This window comes from Salmo salar, chromosome 23 (genome assembly GCF_965601325.2).
Source record: "Salmo salar chromosome 23, fSalSal1, whole genome shotgun sequence".
Lineage (NCBI taxonomy): Eukaryota > Metazoa > Chordata > Actinopteri > Salmoniformes > Salmonidae > Salmo > Salmo salar.
The window spans coordinates 48,798,456-48,818,362 of record NC_138313.1 but is presented as its reverse complement, the minus strand read 5'-3'; the positions used below and the strand labels follow the sequence as shown (position 1 = coordinate 48,818,362).

Genomic DNA, 19,907 nt, shown 5'->3' with positions numbered 1-19,907 from the left:
GATAATAGCAGGCTTCCCCCTCCATACATACATAGTGTAGACAGATAATAGCAGGCTTCCCCCTCCATACATACATAGTGTAGACAGATAATAGCAGGCTTCCCCCTCCATACATACATAGTGTAGACAGATAATAGCAGGCTTCCCCCTCCATACATACATAGTGTAGACAGATAATAGCAGGCTTCCCCCTCCATACATACATAGTGTAGACAGATAATAGCAGGCTTCCCCCTCCATACATACATAGTATAGACAGATAATAGCAGGCTTCCCCCTCCATACATACATAGTGTAGACAGATAATAGCAGGCTTCCCCCTCCATACATACATAGTATAGACAGATAATAGCAGGCTTCCCCCTCCATACATACATAGTATAGACAGATAATAGCAGGCTTTCCCCTCCATACATACATAGTTCCATTTACTGAGGAAGTAGGTTCAGCATACACACTGACATTCTGAAGTTTATAACGTATTCCCAGCTACATGTTAGGGTGGAATGTTCCATTTGTCAACAGTAAGATCAGAGTTATGTTATTGTAGACAGAGAGGTTATACTGACAAGCACTTTCCCCCAACTAGAGACCGGTTCCATTTGTCAACAGTAAGGTCAGAGATATGTTATTGTAGACAGAGAGGTTATACTGACAAGCACTTTCCCCCAACTAGAGACCGGTTCCATTTGTCAACAGTAAGGTCAGAGATATGTTATTGTTGACAGAGAGGTTATACTGACAAGGAAGAGGGAACAAAATCAATAGATAACAGACAAAAGAAGCTATGGAAAGATAAAACATTGACATAATAGTGTGTTAAAGTAACCACTGTGAAATACACAGAACATAATAAAAAGTATTAAACAAAACACATATAGTATATACGGTGAGTGAAGTGAGAAGATAAAACATACGGATAAAGCACAAGCTGTGTAGAGAAAAACAGCCTCAGGCTACCCAGCCGTGAAATAGGAACTAGTGCTGAGGATAGAGTAAAATAGGACCAAAACAATCATTAACCAGAAGATAGGATATAGTGAGTAAATAAATAAACATAAGAAGGATAGACATCACAAAGAATTAAATCAAAAGGAAAAGAAGATAGCAAGGAGGATTTAATCAATTATAGCTAAGCTGTAGACAATCGATAAAATGAATACAACACCAGTAGAGATATTAGGGACTAGACACCCCCTAAGTAAAGAGGAGATAATAAAATCTCTATGAAATGGGAAAAACACACAAGAAAATTAAACACCAAATGGCCTGCAGTGGGAACATTGGATGTCTCTGTGTGTGAGGAAATGGAAACTCTGATAAAGAACTGTAAACCCAAGGACAAGAAACAAAAAAGGAAAAATAAATGAGAAAGAGAAAATGAAATACTGAAAATGTTTAATACATTTATTTGTTATACCACATTACCACCAGGTGGATACCACTGGAACGTCCTGCCCCAGAACTCACACGCGCCACATTCCAACCAAGGGCCCTGTTCGCAAACAGCCAGGTGGCCCCGTAATCAACTAACTATTTCTAAAAGTATTCTAAAACTATATAAATAACATATCTGTTGGTTAGGAACACTGTGTCTGGTGAGTGTGATAGTAGTATTCCTGACCTTCCTGTCACCCGGTGTGTTTGGAAATGTACCTTCCCGTCGCTCCCCCCTACTGTTGGTTTAATGTCCTGCTTTATCCAATGTAGGTAATAGTTGCTGCACCTCGCCCCAATGTTTATTGGGTTGTCTCTCGTACACACTGTCCTCCTATTCCCTGCCTAACTATCTCTGTGTCTATAATACATGCACCTGACTTAGGCTACAATATGCTATTCTGTCTCAGTGTCACAGAGTGCATTCGGGAGTTTTGCTTGCTAGGACTGACTAATTCACCATGTCTGTCAGGGGTATGTGCTACATTTCTCCCTCCCAATGTAAACACTAAGTTATACCTGCAATAGGGTTGGGAAAGTGATGCATAGTGCTACCACTCGTCTCTGTAATTGCTGGGAGTGCATATTCCTATGTGTGATATGAAACACTGCGAGGTATGCCTTGCAAAGTAATGAGTGAAAGACAGGTGTAGGGGTAGAGATGAATAGTCAATGTAACAACATGGCACTGAACTGTGAGAACGGCTGTTGAGCTTTTTATTCATATTCTGTGTCATCACCATAGTGCATACATGCTGTACAGTGAATGTGTAATGCTTTGAAATGAACCTCAGGTCTTGGTAGCTAGCGGTGGAGTCCATGTCTTGAGGGCTGGCTGTGGTCCCTGGCCGCATAAGGCTATGGGGGGGACCAAGTCCAGGGTGGACCAGTGTCTTTCCACTTGTGGGTGTAGTGTGAATAGGATGGTAATATTCTCTTTTACCCTTATACTTTGCTTACTCTTCTCCTCTCCACGTTGACTTGACAGGGGATTGTGATGCGTGATGGAGCAGCTGCCCTGGTTCAATGTGAACATGTCTCATGGGATAGTCGTACAAACTTTTCACTCTCGGGGAGACGTAGCATGCCATGATGGCTAATAGGGCGTCGAGATGGTGGTAGTGCGTTAACGGCACATACATGGGTCCGGTGAAGAGATTGTCCCTTGGGCCTATCGTCACATGGCCGCCTTCGGCGCTGCCGGCTCTCACGTTCACACGGTCCAGCTTTTCCTTCTCGTAATCTGTCAGGGTCCTGTCCTTCAAGAGGAGGCAGTCGTACCAGCCTGCCATAGCCTTAGTGAAAGTGCAAGTCTGTGGTATCCTGAGGTGTTCGATGGAGTTACTGAGGATAGGGGCTAAGCTTAGGTTGTCCTAAGAGTTTGATTAGAGAGCAAAGAGAGTTGCTGTCAGAGAGCTTTTCAGAGGTTGGCAATGGCTCTGTTGAAACCTATCTAACCAACGTGGTGTTCTTTTTGTGTGTCAGGCTAATGGACTGATATTACCCCCTGAGTGTGTGAGGACTGGAGGCGCTAAGTGTATCTCAGCAAATTGCCTGTAGACTCGGGCCTCTCTGGGATCGGTTTATGTGGTATCGACAGATGTGTGCTTATGTACCGAGTGCCATTTGCATGTGTGCATATACACACTTCAGTGGACTGTGTAAATGGTGTCCTTCTTGTGCAACAGGGCAGGGTTCTCTATCTATACGTGCCTTTGATTACATCTCAGTCGCTACTATGGCAGATGGGGACCCTGGAAACCATTCTTTCTACACATCATATTCAACGGTTGACTCAGCCGAAAGCGCTGATACCATTTCAACTCAGGAGTCGTATCTACAGGACGGCGATGTGTGTGTGTGTGTGTGTGTGTGTGTGCTTTATCAAATGGTTTAAGCTTATTCATTGCTTTCAATGTGTCTGTTTACTGTTACCTGCTGGGAGTCTGGTGCTTTGCTGCACTATTTATTCCCTTCCGGAGACACTGATGCCTCACACACACACACACACACACACACACACACACACACACACACACACACACACACACACACACACACACACACACACACACACACACACACACACACACACACACACACACACACACACACACACACACATATAGCGAACTAGGTTACTGATAAGAAGGTGGCCTATGTGGGGAGAAGACAATTCGACTCACTCCGTGTCTCTAAGTAAAGGAAATATGGCAACTGGCCTCAGAAGTGGTGGGGTTCCGTCTCTAAAGAGCAGCTAATATCATCCCTAAATAGACCCGAAGTCACTGTAGGAGCTATTGCCATCACGGCCTACTCTGGTGAGATGCAGGGAGGTGGGGGGGCTTTCAACGGGCAGTTCCCCAAGGTCATCAAAGCACATTGAAGTTATACAGGACCTAATAAAGATGGAAGACGAACACCCCAAGCCAGCTGCAACGATCTGTTATATGGATGAAGAGGAATGTGGATACCTCTTCGAAATTGTAACAGCAAAAGGACAACCATACAAAGTCAAGTTTGATAATTCGGGGTTTGTGCTTGATACAGATATACACTTTAACTCAATGACAAGTTTGCTGGACCATATGACAACGGTTGTAAAAGTGTCCTTTGTACCAAGACCCTTTCCTACAGCACAGGACCTGTGCATGAGCACAATGGATGTAACAAGAGGGAGAAGGAGGAGACCAGTGGAGACAAGTGGCGATCAACCCAGTCTCAAACGGTCCATACAGACTAGCCCCTATGACCAACCCTCCATTTAGTCACTTCTATTATAGGTTGCTCAATCTATGTCAATACAATACAAACCTGTTATGTTTAATAACATATTCATAAGCTATGCACCACACCTAGTTTAACCTCTTGACGTTACCCTAGGATAGGGGGCGCCACAGCGCATTTTGGAAAAAATCCGTGCCCATTTTCAACGGCCTACTAATCAGACTCAGAAGCTAAGATATGCATATAATTAATACCTGTGGATAGAAAACACCCTAAAGTTTCTAAAACTGTTTGAATGGTGTCTGTGAGTATAACAGAACTCATATGGCAGTCAAAACCCCGAGACAGATGGAAACAGGAAGTGGAATTCTGAATTGCGAACTCAACTTCATCACGTTGCCTATTAATCACACCGTGAGATATCGTTTATTGAGCACTTCCTATTGCTTCCACAAGATGTCGCCAGTCTTTACAAAGTGTTTTGAGCCTTCTACAGTCGAAACTCAGTGAATGAGACGCGTTGGAAATTGGTCACAGCGTGAGGGCCATCACCATTATGAAGCCGGCGGCCCTGTCTACCCCCACCTTTGGAAACATTTTGAAACACATTGAAATCGTCCCCCTCGAATCTTATTGGCTCTCTTGTTGAAACAGGCCCCGAAGATTTATGTTATACAACGTTTGACATGTTTGAACGAACCTAAATGGGAAAAAATTGCTTTTTTCCGACACGGCTGTCCCGCGGCCGGCAGAGCTTTGGAATACTGCCTTCAGAAGCGCTAACAACAGCAAGCTAATGGAACATAAAGGATGGACTTTTTCGACCGAAAATACATCTGTTGTGGACCTGGGATTCCTGGAAGTGCTTTCCGATGAAGACAACTAAAGGTAAGGGATTATTGACAATATTATACAACATTAGATGTGATTTGCGATTGTTCCAAGATGGCGCCGAGCTGTATTTACCAGCTCATTTTCTGAGTATCGCATCCCCTTTTATCGCTAAGTGTGATTACCCAGTAAAGTTATTTTTAAATCTGGTATGACAGGTGCTTTCAAGAGATATTCATCTATAAATCTTAGAATGACAATATTACATTTTAAACATGTTTTCGAATAGTAATTCATTAAATTGTAGCACTGTTTCATCGGATGCTTTTGACGGGAAAATAGTTAGTCAACGTCAGACGCCGATGTAAAATGCTGTTTTCATATATAAATATGAACTTTATTGAACAAAAGAATGCATGCATTGTGTAACATGATGTCCTAGGTGTGTCATCTGATGAAGTTTGTAAAAGGTTAGTGCTGCATTTAGCTGTTTTTTGGTTATTTGTGATGCTTGTGGTTGGTCGGAAAATGGCTAAGTTGCTGCTTTTTACGATGGACTCCTCTAACATAATCTAATGATTTGCTCTTCCTGTAAAACCTTTTTGAAATCGGACGACGTGGGTTGATTCAGGAGAGGTGTATCTATAAAAGAAAAAAAAAAATGTTTTTTTTATTTTATTTTATTTTTTCAAATTATTAAATTTTGTTATGCTAATGGCGATATGATTTTTCGCTGGATTTTGATCCCGCTGACGGGATGAAACGCTGTTAATTAAATATATCCCAACCATCCCCCTTTTCTCTGGGTGTGGAACTTCAAACCCACACATAAGGAAAGCCAAATACTTCACACGAGATAAAAAGATAGAAAAAACAAAGCAAGCGTTTTTCTTCTCCCCCCTGTTCCTTTTCCGAGGTCGTGTTATCAACTCTGCCCTGCTCATTCAGAAAGTGATTATGGCTGGGCCTGCTCATTCAGCCGTGTCTGTATTATCTAACACGAGTCCCTTCATGGCACAATATCTTGGTTATTCATCTGTGGACTGTTACTCAACCGCTCGTGTGTATTCAACCTAGGGGTGCTTAGCAACCCATTTACCACTTAGCATAATGTGGCTCTCTCTCTCTCTTCCAGCTCTGGGGTATTGATCCAAGCAAGCCTTGGATAAACCCAACCCCCGGGTGTTTACCCAACAAACTATCACAGGAAAGCAGTTAAATAGCAAGGTCTGTTCCTGTATATGAACACACTTAGCCTGTCTCAGCACTGGGAAGAACAGCAAGTGTCTATTGGAAATGGCCGGAATGGAAGTGACATATGGAAACTGGCCTCTATTGGATAGATCACGACTTTCATTTGTAGAGTCACTGGGTGACAACTGGTGGGGTTCTGTGTCTGAGCAAAAAATGACATCTTTCCTGAATAGACCCGATGTGAATGCTGGAGCTTTTGCCATATCAGAATACTGTGGAGCGGTGCCCGGAGGAGTGTGTTCATGTATGATGAAGACAGATGATTATGTTATTATTTCATTCGCCATATATGTCATAGGAGGCCGTTACAAATGTACCGACTTCCTAAAATGGGAATACAGTCAACCTGCAAACATTATAGAGGACATGATTGTAAAATACCCAGGAGGGTACCTGATGGCTAGACCGAGATCCATACCTGGTGGTCAAAGTGAGTTCCCTTGCATACGTGTAGTGGAAGAGATGCATACCATGATACAGTCACTAAAGAGTGCATGGTGGGGACTGTCTTTTGGGCAGTCACCGAATGGAAGGTCCTCAGGGTCATGTGAGCACACTGCCTTGTTAAACAACCTAAAAAGTATGCAAATGGTAAAAGCAATCCTGCTGCAGCAATATGTTACATGGATGAACACTGCTCTGGATACCTCTTTGACATTGGGAAAGGAAAGGGATACAAAGTGATGTTCGACAGGTCTGGGTTTTGATGTGGGGCCAATCTACACTTCTCCAATATACGAGAGTTGATGGACTACATGACAAGGGCTAAAAATGTACAGTCGAGGTCTTGGCCATCTCCTGAGTGACTCTGTGGAGAATCCCAAGGTCGTCAAGGCAGGCAGATCACAAAAGAGCTAGGACATTTCTGAGAGCATCATAGTCCTTGTCAGTGCTGAGGTGATGAGAAGGTATGCAGACGTAACTGTCTGCACACTGGGGAAAAGAAAAAGATGTGAAACGCCCTGGCCATAGAGAGGGGTTTTTGTTCTTTATTTTGGTTAGGCCAGGGTGTTACATTGGGTGGGCGTTCTATGTTCCTTTCTCTATGTTTTTGTATTTCTTTGTTTTGGGTCGTGTGTGGCTCCCAATCAGGCACAGCTGAAGCTCGTTGTTGCTGATTGGGAGTCACACATAAGGAGCATGTTTTTCCTTTGGGTTTTGTGGGTAATTGTTTCTGTTTAGTGTTTGCACCTGACAGGACTGTTTGGCTGTTCTTGTTTTTGTCTAACGTGTTCTTTCTTTAATAAATTCCTGAAGATCAACACATCCTCCGCTGCACCTTGGTCTCATTTGAACGACGGCCGTTACAGGATGATATTTCACTGGGTCCCATGATAACCCTGGCAAGACCTATTGTTGAACACAGGCCGCATGTGAATTGAAACTCCCCTCAGGCAGAAGCAACTAGAATGTCTAAAGCTCCTTTTGCGCTATCCAATGCCCAGAGACTGTTTGACATCATGAAGGCTAAGACATTGATGGGAGCCTGCCTGTTGTCGTCATCATACACAGATAGGGTTCGATTGAAAGGAACTGTGTCTGTGCCAGCTATCTTGATACAGGAGCCACCGTTAATGTCAACGTTCCACTGGGATGAAAGTTTAGATGGATCGTTAGTCAGGACCCTTGTCTTGTTGTCATTGAGGACAGTGAACTTGGCTGGTATTTTGTCGAAGGTGCCTTGCTTGTATGCGGTAACTGTCATGTTGTCAATGATGAACAGAGTGCTGCAGTCTCCAAAGGGTATGAGCCCTTGCAAGTCAATCTTGAACATGGTAGGCTGATGTGCTTCACTGACCTTGTTCATTGTGTGGGTGAACACATACTCCTTCTGACTGAAAGACATCTTTATCCGTGCTTGGGATGCTAAAGGTAAACTATCACTGGTCTGTACTCGATGCATGTATACGAAATGGTATATACGGTAATTTCTGTCTCAGTCTACGTTCAGGCAAATGTTGAATAGTGTCACCGTTGAGGAGAGCGATGAGCAATGCCAGGCCGGGTAAGGATCACGAGAGCCACCGTCTTTCATTGACACACCGTCCTATCCGTCTCTTCTTGTCTTCACGTAGACACGCTGGATAAGCCTGTGACCGGGGATATTGTTGGTGAACAGGTCCTTGTAGAAGTTTTTACAACCCGTGCAATGATACGTAACCACCCTGCTGCAGTCAGAGAGAGGACGGCTCCTCTTTCCGAGCTTAGCCCGGACAGGGGCGATCCACTTTTTCTCCCTAAATGTCTCGATCCAGGTTCTCATGACTTTTGTGTCGGCGCAACAGTACGGCATGATGCAAAGAACAGATTCTGGGTACATAACGGGCCCAGAGCTGAAAGCGTCAGGGGTCTGTATCTGCAACATGAGTACAGTCTGATACAGAAGGCCTGCCAGGTCAACTAGAGTCCTCTCGCACAGCTCGCTTCTCACTATGGAAATCCTACCGGTAGTAGAGTATGTGATCCCAGCGTCTCGCAACATGACAATCGGCAATGAAAGCAAGATGGAGGCGGCAGAGCAAGAGTCGTTGTCGACAAGGGACAGTATGCCTTCCGGTATGGCTTCCGTGAGCCTTTTCCCAAGTGAGGCACTTAGGTTCCTGTAGACATCGCTGGGCTGTAGGGACATGTCCTTGGTGATTACATTGCTGCAGACCTCGAGTTTCTCACCGGGCAGACGCGCCACCTTTTCCCTGTTTATCCTTAGGTGCTCCAACTCACTAGTACCGCAGACGGGTATCATGTGTTCGGGGCAGTTGTTCATTACCGAGTTGAAAGCCATGGTTGCCCTCTTCAACCTCTGTCTGACTGAGGTGATTGAGGTGAGCAAGTGCTCTTTGCAATCGTCCAGGCTGTGGGAGCCAAGGGCAGAACTGTACATGTAGCGGGGTAAGCAGTAGTCTATAATGCAGTGAGCTAAAAGCTTTCCAGATCGGTTCACCAAGGTACAGTCTGCATATTGAGCTATGAGCACCCTGGAGTTGGCGAAACATTTGTTGAAAGGCTGGTAGGGGTGTGAAATGATCTCTGTGTAAGACGAGGAATCGATTTGGGTTAGGGGGACCTGGTTGTGATGATCCTCCGTGTTGGCATCTCTAACGTGAGTGGAGCCATGTTCATTATCACCGTCAGACGCCTTGCTTGTGTCAGAACGCTTGGCCTCGCATATGAGCGATCCACCGAACATGGCCATGATACACCCTGTGTTAGCCTGGAGGTTCAAGGGGTATCTGTAGAAGGCTGCTTCGCAAGGGTTACACTTGTGATACTCGGGGCATTCGACTGGCTTGACAGAGAGTCCTGTAATGTGCTGTAGTCACGTCTTCACCGTTTCTAGGTAGGTCGTTTTAACACTGGAGTTGGCTACCTTCAAGCGATCCAGCGTTTGTTGACTAAAGTGCTTGTTCTTTGCTGATTTGATGAGACTGCTCCAAGGAAATAACCCGGCTGCCATCTTGGACGAGATGAGTTGCGATGCTTTGCACGCTAACAGGTCTCTGAGGATGGCTTCCTTGCGCGAGAACATGTGGTTCATGCAGTATTTCCAGTCCTTGTACAGTGTTCTCACTGTGATGGTGTCGCTCGACGCAGACCCGTAGCCCTGTACGTGGACCAGTGTCGTAGAGACAGCAGAGAACCCAGAGTCCAGCTTCAAGGTTATAACATCGTCCACTCTGTAAGAGGTGAGGAAGGAGCTAGCTCGATGTAAGTCTAACCACTGCCCGACATCGTCCAGGATCGGTTCACTCTCCAGGTATAAGATTACATCTCCGGCCTTGAGCTGGTGCCAGGGAGAGGTTGAAAAGCAGGATACCATGTCAGTCTCCAGTTTGACACAGTCTCCCCTCATCCTGCAGGATATGAAGGTGTCCGTCACGGCAGAATCACAAGGGGAGTGCATACTTTTGAAGGCCGACAGCCCCCTGACCTTTACGTAAATCGAAGACAGAGCACCCTTGTCGTCTAGGTTATGACTGGGAGCCACGTAGGTCTCCTTAGCTACGTGACAGTAGACCGAGCAACTGTTTTCATACTCCAACTTGACTCTCCTGTCTTTAACGAAGGGCCCTGTTATGTCCGCAACTTCTTCGGACCCAGGGACTCCTGCCACAAAGATGGGATATCCTTCCTTGGTGAATGTTCCTTTCAGGTCTCTGACTACATTTCTGTGTGTGCTATCTACTCAGAATATTGCAAAATATGCTTACACCGAAAAGCTATTTTAAAATCGGACACCGCGATTGCATAAAGGAGTTCTGTATCTATTATTCTTAAAATAATTATGTTTTTTTGTGAACGTTTATCGTGAGTAATTTAGTAAATTCACCGGAAGTGTTCGGTGGGAATGCTAGTCACATGCTAGTCACATGCTAATGTAAAAAGCTGGTTTTTGATATAAATATGAACTTGATTGAACAAAACATGCAGGTATTGTATAACATAATGTCCTAGGATTGTCATCTGATGAAAATCATCAAAGGTTAGTGCAGCATTTAGCTGTGGTTTGGGTTTATGTGACATTATATGCTAGCTTGAAAAATGGGTGTCTGATTATTTCTGGCTGGGTACTCTGCTGACATAATCTAATGTTTTGCTTTCGTTGTAAAGCCTTTTTGAAATCGGACAGTGTAGTTAGATTAACGAGAGTCTTGTCTTTAGAATGGTGTAAAATAGTCATATGTTTGAGAAATTGAAGTAATAGCATTTCTAAGGTATTTGAATATCGCGCCACGGGATTACACTGGCTGTTGAGCCCTGCTGTCCCCTAGACCATAGAGGATAACTACAGGAATGAAACCATATTGAGGTTGCCTGCTTTTTTTTATAGATATAGAGATAGAGATAGATAGACAGAGAGAGCGAGAGAGAGAGAGAGAGAGAGAGATAAAGTTGTGGACATGAGGGAATATGTGATCAGAACCCCTCCAGTCTGGTTAACCACAGTTAGGTCCAGTATGGACTATCAATACAAGTCACCATTTAGAATGTAACCCAGTTCAATGGGTCTGAACAGAACTGGGGGATGTCAGACATGAAGATGCCTAAACACAACTGGAATATTCACCCACACCACTAGCTCACCTCCACACAATCCATTTACAAGTTAAAGACACACCTTGAATAAATAACAAAGGAAAACTATTACTAGATGAAGTTTAGGGTTGTATTTTTTATTTCCCATCACCATAAATCATATTTAATCACTGAACAGTAGCAGACCTAACTTCATCTGTTCCTGACTCTGGATAGTGGATTAACAAGACCATCAATGTCCAATGATATTAAAGTACTATTCTGAACATTACTGATATACTGAGTGGCAAGTCAAGATATCTGCTGGTTTTATTGTTTGGTCAATACCACCACCTGCTGGACAGGTTTAATGTCGCTGGACTGAGCAGTATGGGAGGATGAAAGATGACACATTTAGGGACGCTTTCCTGGACATCTACATTGAACATGCTTTTTAGTCCAGGACTAGGATTAATCTGTGTCTGGGAAACCAGACCATATACTTTAGTAGAAAGTAAGTGATTCCAGCTTGTAGTGGGCTGACTAGTCCTGAATTGTCCTTTTGTTCCTGGACCATTTTCCATGCAGCTCCAGGTGACAGAGAACATATCAATTAGGGCCGAACCTACAAGCTGATCAATGATACTAAGGAGAATTACATAGAGACAGAGAACCAACTGAGAAAACATATCAATGGTTCTGAATGACAACCAATACACATCAACACCATACATCATGATTCATGGAAATGTACACGATTAAAACATTGTATTTAAATAGATATGAATACATTGAATGTTTATTTTAATTCAGAACATCTGAAGATCAAATCAGTTAAATCATTGTAGATGAAACAGAGTAGAATGAATCATCACATCTGGGGACCATCACCACCAGCATGACTAGTATTTATGTGGACCCTACTACAGTTTAACCAGCTCAGCTATAGACTACACCAGCATGACTAGTATCTATGTGGACCCTACTACAGTTTAACCAGCTCAGCTATAGACTACACCAGCATGACTAGTATCTATGTGGACCCTACTACAGTTTAACCAGCTCAGCTATAGACTACACCAGCATGACTAGTATCTATGTGGACCCTACTACAGTTTAACCAGCTCAACAGTACCAGTAAGCCAAACCCCAGGATAGAGGGGCTGAGTGAATGTGGTCTGGACTCTGTGGAGGAGGGTCATTGTGTCAGAGACACTGTAGAAGGACAGAGTACCTGCCATGTGATCCAGGTACACTCCTACTCTGGAGGACTGAGGGCCTGATACTTCAGTCTCAACGTTATTGTGTCTGAAACAATAACCACCTCTATAGTACAGTAAACTCCAAGACTTGTTATTGTATCCAAATCCACCATCTGACCCTGTTCTGCTGATGTCTTTATATGAGACTGCTGTATAAACCCACTCCCCACTCCACTCCACCTCCCAGTAACAGCGTCCAGACAGACCCTCTCTACACATAACCTGCCAGTAGTTGGTGAATCTGTCTGAATGGTCAGGATATGGTTGGACTTGGTCTGTATAGGTCACCTTTCTGTTCCCTTCAGACAGAGAGAGGTATGTGCATGCTGTGTTTGGGTCCAGTGTGAGTTGACAGGAATCTGGGAGAAGAGCAGAGCAGAGACCAATGAGGGGAGTCAGAACAATAATTTAAGTCAGATACTGTATCTACCCTGTCTTTGATTAGAGCACAGCAGAGATCAAATCAGAGAAATATGAGGAGTCAGATAGATACCCAGTCTTTGATTAGATCTACTATTGCTATATATTTCTAGAGGGATTGTTAGGAGTGTCAGTAAAAAGAGACTGTTAGTTACTTCACAATAAAGAGACTCACATTGTAACAACTGTTCTCTGGTCTTGGGCTTTGGAGGCAGTACAACATCCACTATATTCACTACAGACACACAAACACATTGACAGAGAGAGGTAATGTTATCATCATACCATATTCCACATGTATATGACTAGTAGGGAACTTTCAATGGTCTAAAGTTGATGTTCTTATTGTTTTCAACACACCTGTAGTTGAGATCTTGGTCCATTCTCCTTTAAGGAAGTCTTCTAGTTTCTCTCTCAGTTCAGACAGAGTCTTACTCACATCTCCAAAGTACTGAAGAGGACGGACAACGATGCTGGGTAAGTCTGAAGATACACTGATACTGGAGAGAGACTGATAACTCTGGAGAGAGAGAGAGAGAGAGAGAGAGAGAGAGAGAGAGAGAGAGAGAGAGAGAGAGAGAGAGGGACGGACAGAGAGAGAGAGGGACGGACAGAGAGAGGGAGAGACAAGGACAGAGAGACAGACAGGACAACATAATGATTGAGACGAATAGTTTCACATTAAGTTAATTTCATATCACATGTAACAAGGCAGTTTAGTTACATGGAGGAATTGGATGTGATCCTCTGTGTGTGAGAGCTGCTCCAGCTCAGTGCTTCTCTTCCTCAGCTCAGCTATCTCCTGCTTCAGTTGCTCCAGGAGTCCTTCAGCTTGACTCACTTGAGCCTTCTCTTGGGCTCTGATCAGCTCCTTCACCTCAGAGCTCCTTCTCTCAATGGAGCAGATCAGCTCAGTAAAGATCTGATCACTGTCCTCCACTGCTGCCTGTGCAGAGCGCTGTTGAGAGAGAGAGAGAGACAGAGACAGAGAGAGAGCGGGAGAGAGACAGAGACCGACAGAGAGAGAGAGAGAGAGAGAGAGAGAGAGAGAGAAAGAGACAGTAGGTACAGTAGCCTCTGCACCTCATTGAGTCAGAACGCTGCCACCCTGCTCTCCAGGTCCACCAGGCCTTGTACCCCCTCCTGGACAGGCAGGTACAGAACACCGCTTGGCCCTGCTCTACTCTCCTCCCTCCTGGTCCCCCCTCCAGTAGCCTGCCCCAGAGCAGAGCTAGACCCAGCTGTTAGTTATAAGATGAACTATAAAACTTTATATTTTGCAATTCTGAGTAATTACTACTTTAGTAAGGATATACACTTTATTCAGTACTGATAATTCCAATAGATGGCAGCACATTTCTAAATCCTCCTACCTAACTCAGTACTTCTGAGAAAATAAAAAAGAGCCCTACTAACTTCTAATAGACCCTCCCCCATCCCCCACATCCCTTCCAACCCCCCCAACCCCATCCAACCTCAATGACCCTACACTTCAATCTTTCCCTCTCTTCAACATCCTTACAACAATATAACAACACATGCTCCACCGTTTCATTGACAATACCCTCCAGACACGAACCATTCACATGCTGCCAACCAGATGTAAGGACCAGTTCAATGTACAATGTCCTAAGCGCAATCGAGTAAACACCACCTCTTCCTTCCTAATCTGACCTTTGAACCTTGGTCCACCGATCTTTAGAGGACATATAAATGCCGTCCCTTGTGCTCAGAGTCCCATCTCTTCTGCCACACATCTATCAAAATGTCTCTGATCTTACATTTGTCCTCACCTCTACCCAGTGGAACATTAATATATATTATATCTGGTTTTAAAGCTCTTTTAGATAACTGGTCTACAATTTCATTCCCTTCCACACCTGAATGTGCTGGGACCCAGCAGAATCTCACTACTACCCCCATTCTCTCATTTCTCCATAATAACATTGATACCTACAACTGTCCAACCAAAACCACTGCCTTGTCTACTAGTATATTCCCAACAGTCATCTAGAACAGTAGCAGTGGGATGCTCAACCTCACAGCCTTGCAACCCAATAAGATAATGACAATTTATTACGCCGTATACCCAAAGGCATCTCACCTGCCTCCACTAGTAAGACACATACAGATGTTGATTTAAATGCACCAATACATATCCTTAAAGCTATATACTGGATTCTGTCCAGCTTAAGTCTTTGCTGCTGTTCCATAAACTATACACCCGTAATCAATTGTCGTCCTGATCAGAGCTCTATAAATATCCATCAACGATTGTCTGTCAGCACCCCATTAATAACCAGAGACCCACACAAGCAACTACTGTGAAAGTGATGGAATGAGAGAGAGAGACATCGTTACAACACTGTAAATAGACAAAATATAACGTTTCTTCTTCTTTGTAGTTTATCGGCGGTTTTCATCCAATATGTTGTATTACTGCCCCCAACTGGACAATAATATAAATCTATTTTACTTTGTGATACAAAATGGGAAAAGGAACATTTCATATTTTTTCAAATAAATCAACACCCTTCCAACTAACCCTACACTCATTAAAAACCCACTACCCCATTCCACTACTTTGACCCTATCTGCTCCTGCACCATGCCAACTAACCCTACACTCATTAAAAACCCACTACCCCATTCCACTACTTTGACCCTATCTGCTACTGCACCATGCCAACTAACCCTGCACTCATTAAAAACCCACTAACCCATTCCACTACTTTGACCCTATCTGCTCCTGCACCATGCCAACTAACCCTACACTCATTAAAAACCCACTACCCCATTCCACTACTTTCACCCTATCTGCTCCTGCACCATGCCAACGACCTGGGAGGACGGGACACCACCACTCAACACATCCTGGAAGTCTTCTGAAGTCAAATCTCATATGACCAAATACTTCTCTGGTTCTGAGCTCTTCTCCACACCTTCTACCTCACTTAACTCTCCCTCATTCATTTCCATTTCACCTCCAGAACTCAGTCTGGTGCACGGTTCTCTCTGTTTGCACTTGAATTATAACATTTGAAATGTCTCTGTTCTTTTGAAAATAGATGTTGTGTAATGTTTACTGTTCATTCATGATTGTTTATTATCTACTTCACTTGCTTTGGCATAGTAAAGATATGTTTCCCATGTCAATAAAGATCTTTGAATTGAATTGAGAGAGAGAGCTCCATGTTAATGTATAGGGGACATGAGTCAGTCATGGTTACTCATGGTTATGTGATGAGGTTAACCTCTCTAGGGTAGGGGGCAGTATTTGCACGGCCGGATAAAAAACGTACTCGATTTAATCTGGTTATTACTACTGCCCAGAAACTAGAATGTGCATATAATTGTTTGATTTGGATAGAAAACACCCTAAAGTTTCTAAAACTGTTTGAATGGTGTCTGTGAGTATAACAGAACTCATATGGCAGGCAAAAACCTGAGAAGATTCCTTACAGGAAGTGCCCTCTCTGACCATTTCTTGGCCTTCTACACTCTCTTTATTGAAAACTGAGGATCTCTGCTGTAACGTGACACTTCCTACGGCTCCCATAGGCTCTCAGAAGGCGGCAGAACGTTGAATGATGACTTTGCAGGCCATGGCTGAAAAACAGTAGCGCATTTGGATAGCGGTCGATCAGAGAACAATGAGACTGGGGCGCGCGTGCACAAGAAGAGTCCATTTTAGATTTTTAGTCTTTGAATGAAAACAGGGTTTCCCGGTCTGAATATTGTCGCTTTTTTACGAGAAAAATCGCATAAAAATTGATTTTAAACAGCGGTTGACATGCTTCGAAGTACGGTAATGGAATATTTAGATATTTTTGGTCACGAAACGCGTCGTGCGCGTCACCCTTCGTCACCCTTCGTCACCCTTCGGATAGTGTCTTGAATGCACGAACAAAACAGAGGATATTTGAACATAACTATGGATTATTTTGAACCAAACCAACATTTGTTATTGAAGTAGAAGTCCTGGGAGTGCATTCTAACGAAGAACAGCAAAGGTAATCCAATTTTTCTTATAGTAAATCTGAGTTTGGTGAGGGCCAAACTTGGTGGGTGTCAAAATAGCTAGCCCGTGATGGCGAGCTATCTACTCAGAATATTGCAAAATGTGCTTTTGCCGAAAAGCTATTTTAAATTCTGACATAGCGATTGCATAAAGGGGTTCTGTATCTATAATTCTTAAAATAATTGTTATGTTTTTTTGTGAACGTTTATCGTGAGTAATTTAGTAAATTCACCGGAAGTTTGCGGTGGGTATGCTAGTTCTGAACGTCACATGCTAATGTAAAAAGCTGTTTTTTGATATAAATATGAACTTGATTGAACAAAACATGCATGTATTGTATAACATAATGTCCTAGGAGTGTCATCTGATGAAGATCATCAAAGGTTAGTGCTGCATTTAGCTGTCTTCTGGGTTTTTGTGACATTATATGCTAGCTTGAAAAATGGGTGTCTGATTATTTCTGGCTGGGTACTCTGCTGACATAATCTAATGTTTTGCTTTCGTTGTAAAGCCTTTTTGAAATCGGACAGTGTGGTTAGATTAACGAGAGTCTTGTCTTTAAAATGGTGTAAAATAGTCATATGTTTGAGAAATTGAAGTAATAGCATTTCTAAGGTATTTGAATATCGCGCCACGGGATTCCACTGGCTGTTGAGTAGGTGGGACGATTTCGTCCCACATACCCAAGAGAGGTTAACACGCCTGCGACTTCTAAATAAGTGTCGGCCCAATAGGGAATGTCCTCTTGATGTAATGGTCAAGATGTTCGTTTATCCCACGGCAGACCTGGGTTCATATCCCGTCGGTTACATTAAGCAGTCAATTCTCTGAAAGGGGTCAAGACAGCCTGTTCCCAAAAGTGGGGTCAGTGGTATTGGATAGGGGCCCCTCTATCTCTCTCTATCTCTGACTGGAGGAGAGAAGTGAATTGATATCTCCTCTGGTCAACAATACTCACCTTGAATGACTTCACAGCTTTTTGGAGATTCTTCAGCTCCTTCTCTCTCTCCTGGAATCTCTGCTGGACCTTCTGCTGACTCATCCCCAGCTGCCTCTGTGGAGAATCACTCTTCAATGAGCTATCAAGCTTGATTTGTCCAGTAGATCAATGGTATAGTAATGTGACATAGGACCCATAGAGAGGAAGGTCTACAATCCTGAGGAAGTCCCTTTACAATATTATATTATGTTGCTATGTGAATGATTATAGTTTTTATGGTAGGCCTAGATGTTTCAAGGGTTTGGGAGTGAACATTGGACTCATAAAAGGCCATTCAGAATGATAATAGTGTTTGACTTTAAAAATGGTGATACATTTGGAGAATATGGGTTAACATATCTATACACTCAAGGTTTGTGTTCATATTTGTGGATCCATTTCATTTGAATGATCTCATATTCAACAGACTGTAGTTCCTACTGTATCTTTAATTCTTTGTTTATCAGACAGTCACCAACAAGTTGTTCTGGTCTTACCTGTTTCTCAGTCCTCTCTGCTGCAGCTGACACTGTATGATGGCCTTTATGTTCATCCATTGTACACAGATAACAGATACACTGCTGATCGGTACGACAGTAAACCTCCAGCAGTTTGTCATGATGAGAGCAGATCTTCTCCTGTAGTTGTGCGGTGGCTTTGACCAGCTTGTGCTTCTTCAAAGCAGGAGATTCATGGTGAGATTGGAGGTGAGTCTCACAGTAAGAGGCCAGACATGCCAGACAGGACATGAGGGCTTTCTGCTTTCTGGTCCCAGTGCAGAAATCACACGCCACATCTCCAGGTCCAGCATAGCACAGAGCAGGAGGGGGAGCAGCCTGGAGTCCTGTCTTCTTCAGTTTCTCCACCACTTCAGCCAGAACGGTGTTTCTCTTCAGAACAGGCCTTGGGATAAATGTCTCTCTGCACTGAGGACAGCTGTAGACACCTTTCAGAACATCCTGATCCCAGCTTTCTTTAATGCAACCCATACAGTAACTGTGTCCACAGGCAGTAGTCACCGGATCCTTCAGTAGATCCAGACAGATGGAGCAACAGAACAGTTCCTGATTCTCTGCCATTGTGGTGCTCTCTCCTGTAGGTTAAGCAATGGCAGTGTGAAAGATGACTTTCTGTTTCATGTAACTCTACACCAGAGGACAGGGAGTGGCTTTCTACTGGACTGTGTAATCTGTATGTAGAGGGGGTGTGGTTTCTTTGATAAGGAGGTATGACTTTCTTTGATAAGGAAGTATGTTGATAAATACTTTGTTGAGGGAAAATGTACTTGATACGTTAATAATATATTGTTTTGTCACCTAGCTGTCTTATGATGACTGCACTAATTGAAAGTCTCTCTGGATAAGAGCGTCTGCTAAATGATTAAAATGTAAATGTGAAATTAATAATATGCAAAGCATGTTGAGTATTATTCTAATGAGCTCTGTCCCGAAACAAGACCAATAATAATATCCAGTGTGCTTTGCAGTTTATTTGGTTTGTTAATTATCACATATACATTCATATTTTAGTAATTTATCTTCTCCAGAGTGACTTGCTCAACTAAGGTAGATAACAACATACAGTATCACTGTCAATAAGCAAGAAAAAAGGTTTTGTAACCGTTACTGAGAATCTTGTTGCTGTTCGGGCCGGACACTTCCAAATATATTTTGTATATAAAAATAAATACATTACATGTAATTATATACATTACAAAATGCAAGTATTTAGTAGTTTAATTTGATACATTGATCTTTATGGTATTTTGTATCTGAATTTTGTATTTGTATGTAGTAATTTCTGCCCATCCCTGGTAGTAGAATACTCTTGTCTGTAGGGTGTTTTCAGGACCAGGACACTGGAGGTAAAGGACTGGTTTAAACAGGAAAATGTCATGGAGTTTTATTTTAAAACATTTTTTACAAATCACTTTCAAAAGGATTTCAAAATACTAAATAAAATAC

The 19,907-nt window shown here is 43.1% G+C and overlaps 1 protein-coding gene across 1 annotated transcript; it reads right to left on the bottom strand.

Moving 5' to 3' along the window:
* Positions 1-12,013: 12,013 nt before the first annotated feature.
* Positions 12,014-19,073, bottom strand: LOC123732513 (tripartite motif-containing protein 16). Its single transcript, XM_082968296.1, has 6 exons — positions 18,441-19,073; positions 17,923-18,018; positions 13,669-13,902; positions 13,305-13,464; positions 13,120-13,179; positions 12,014-12,883 (listed from the first exon to the last, which is right to left on the bottom strand). Exons 1-6 carry the CDS (start codon positions 19,020-19,022, stop codon positions 12,372-12,374), a joined length of 1,644 nt encoding a protein of 547 aa, XP_082824422.1. The 5' UTR covers positions 19,023-19,073; the 3' UTR covers positions 12,014-12,371.
* Between the last annotated feature and the right edge of the window lie 834 nt (positions 19,074-19,907).

Coding starts and splice junctions, on each gene's coding strand:
- LOC123732513 (XM_082968296.1), bottom strand. CDS start 19,022: ATGGCAGAGAATCAGGAACTGTTCTGTTGCTCCATCTGTCTGGATCTA. Junction 18,019..18,440: donor CAGAGAGGACTGAGAAACAG/GTAAGACCAGAA, acceptor GATTCTCCACAG/AGGCAGCTGGGGATGAGTCA. Junction 13,903..17,922: donor AAGCTGTGAAGTCATTCAAG/GTGAGTATTGTT, acceptor CTCTCTCAACAG/CGCTCTGCACAGGCAGCAGT.